Source organism: Pavona decussata, unplaced genomic scaffold (genome assembly GCF_977016875.1).
Source record: "Pavona decussata unplaced genomic scaffold, jaPavDecu1.1 SCAFFOLD_83, whole genome shotgun sequence".
NCBI lineage: Eukaryota > Metazoa > Cnidaria > Anthozoa > Scleractinia > Agariciidae > Pavona > Pavona decussata.
This window is the reverse complement of record NW_028145501.1, coordinates 505,389-507,500: the sequence shown is the minus strand read 5'-3', so window position 1 is coordinate 507,500 and position 2,112 is coordinate 505,389. Positions and strand designations below refer to the sequence as shown.

At 36.8% G+C, this 2,112-nt stretch overlaps 1 protein-coding gene across 1 annotated transcript in view; it reads left to right on the top strand.

Annotated features, from left to right (window-relative positions):
* The window catches only part of LOC146475697 (uncharacterized), a 2,277-nt gene extending 2,045 nt beyond the window's left edge, over positions 1 to 232 (top strand). The window contains exon 2 of the mRNA XM_085115349.1: positions 1 to 232. This exon is cut by the window's left edge and continues 897 nt beyond it. Coding sequence (XP_084971475.1) covers positions 1 to 232 — 232 coding nt within the window.
* The last annotated feature ends 1,880 nt before the right edge of the window (positions 233 to 2,112 follow it).

Here is a 2,112-nt window from a genome sequence, read left to right as displayed (position 1 = left end):
CCTCCGTCAATTCCTTGCGTGTGCTTCCCCTTTGCACCCAAGCCTTGAGTATATATGGTCTGTTTCCTCAGGCAAACTTCCTTTCCTGGATATTTACATGAAGCCTCGAGCTGATCGCATAGCCACTTCTATACACTACAAAGACACATACAGCCACTCTTACTTCAACTTCAGTTCATCCCATAAAAGTTGCAAATCATCCATACCCTTTAGCCAGTTTCTCAGAATATGATATTTTGGAGGTTCGATTTCTTACGTTTAGGAGTTACTAATTCTTACGTTTGGGGGTTTAAGTTTTCTTACGTTTGGGGATTAGAAATTCTTGCGTTTCAGGGGGTTAGTTTTCTTACGTTTGGAGGTTAGTAATTCTTACGTTTGGTAGTTAGATTTCTTACGTTTGGAGGTTAGTAATTCTTACGTTTGGGGGTTAGTTATTCTTACGTTACTTTAAAGGTTAGGCTTCAGATGTTTGGGGGTTAGTAATTCTTACGTTTGGGGGTTAGATTTCTTTTACGTTACGTTTAAGGTTGTTAGTAATTCTTACATTTAAGGAGTAGATTTCTTACTATTCGGGGTTAGTAATTCTTACGCTTGGGGTTTATTTTTCTTATGTTTTGGGGGTTAGTAATTTTTACGTTTGGGGGTTAGATTTTTTACGTTTACAAGTTAGTTTTCTTACGTTTAGGGGTTAGTAATTCTTACGTTTGGGGGTTAGTTTTCTTACCTTTGGGGGTTAGTTTTCTTACGTTTATGGGCTAATAATTCTTACGTTTGAGGGTTAGATTTCTTACGTTTAGGGGGTAATAATTCTTACGTTTGGGGGTTAGTCTTCTTACGTTTCGGGCTTAGTAATTCTTACGTTTGGGGGTCAGTTTTCTTACGTTTAGGGGTTAGTAATTCTTACGTTTGGGGGTTTCATTTCTTACGTTTGGGGGTTAGTAATTCCTACGTTTAAGGGCTAGTTTTCTTACGTTTCGGGCTTAGTAATTCTTATGTTTGGGGGTTAGTTTTCTGACGTTTGGGGGTTAGTAATTTTCACATTTGAGGGTTAGATTTCTTACGTTTTGGGGTTAGTAATTCTTACGTTTGAGGGTTAGATTTCTTACGTTTGGGGGTTAGTTTTCTTACGTTTGGGGGTTAGTAATTCTTATGTTTGGTTGTTAGTAATTCTTACGTTTGGGAGTTAGTTTTCCAACGTTTGGGGCTTAGTAATTGTTACCTTTGTGGCTTAGTTTTCTTACGTTTTCGAGGTTTGTAATTCTTACGTTTGGGGGTTAGATTTCTTTTGTTGGTGGCTAGTAATTATTACGTTTCGGGGTTAGATTTCATAACTTTGGGGGTTAGAAATTCTTACGTTTGAGGGTTAGATTTCTTACGTTTGTTGGTTAGTTTTCTTATGTGTGGGAGTTAGTAAACCTTACGTTTGGGAATTAATTCTAACGTTTGGGGCATAGTAATTGTTAGGTTTTTGGGTTAATTGTCTAAAGTTTAAGGGTTAGTTTTCTAACGTTTGAGGTTAATAATTCCTACGTTAGGGGTTCGTTTTCGTACGTTTGGGGTTTAGTAATTCTTACATTTGGGGGTTAGTTTTGTTACGTTTGGAGGTTAGTAATTCTTACGTTTCAGGGTTAGTTTTCTTACGTTTAAGGGGTTAGTAATTCTTGCGTTTAGGGGTTAGTTTTCTCACGTTTAAGGGTTAGTAATTCTTACGTTTGGGGGTAAGTTTTCTTACGTTTGGGGGTTAGTAATTCTTACGTTTGGAGGTTAGTATTCTTACTTTTGAGGGTTAGTAATTCTTATGTTTGGGGATTACATTTTTTACATTTAAGGGTTAGTAATTGTTACGTTTAGGGGTTACATTTCTTACGTTTGGGGATTTGTAATTCTTAAGTTTAAGGGTTAGTTTTCTTACGTTTGGGGGTTAGTAATTCTTACGTTTGGGGGTTAGTTTTCTTACGGTTGGGGAAAAGTAATTGTTACCTTTGGGGGTTAGATTTTTTACGTTTTGGAGTTAGTAATTCTTACGTTTTGAGGTTAGTTTTCTTACGTTTGAGGGTTAGTAAATCTTTCGTTTGGGGGTTAGATTTCTTACGTTTGGGGGTCAGTAATTCT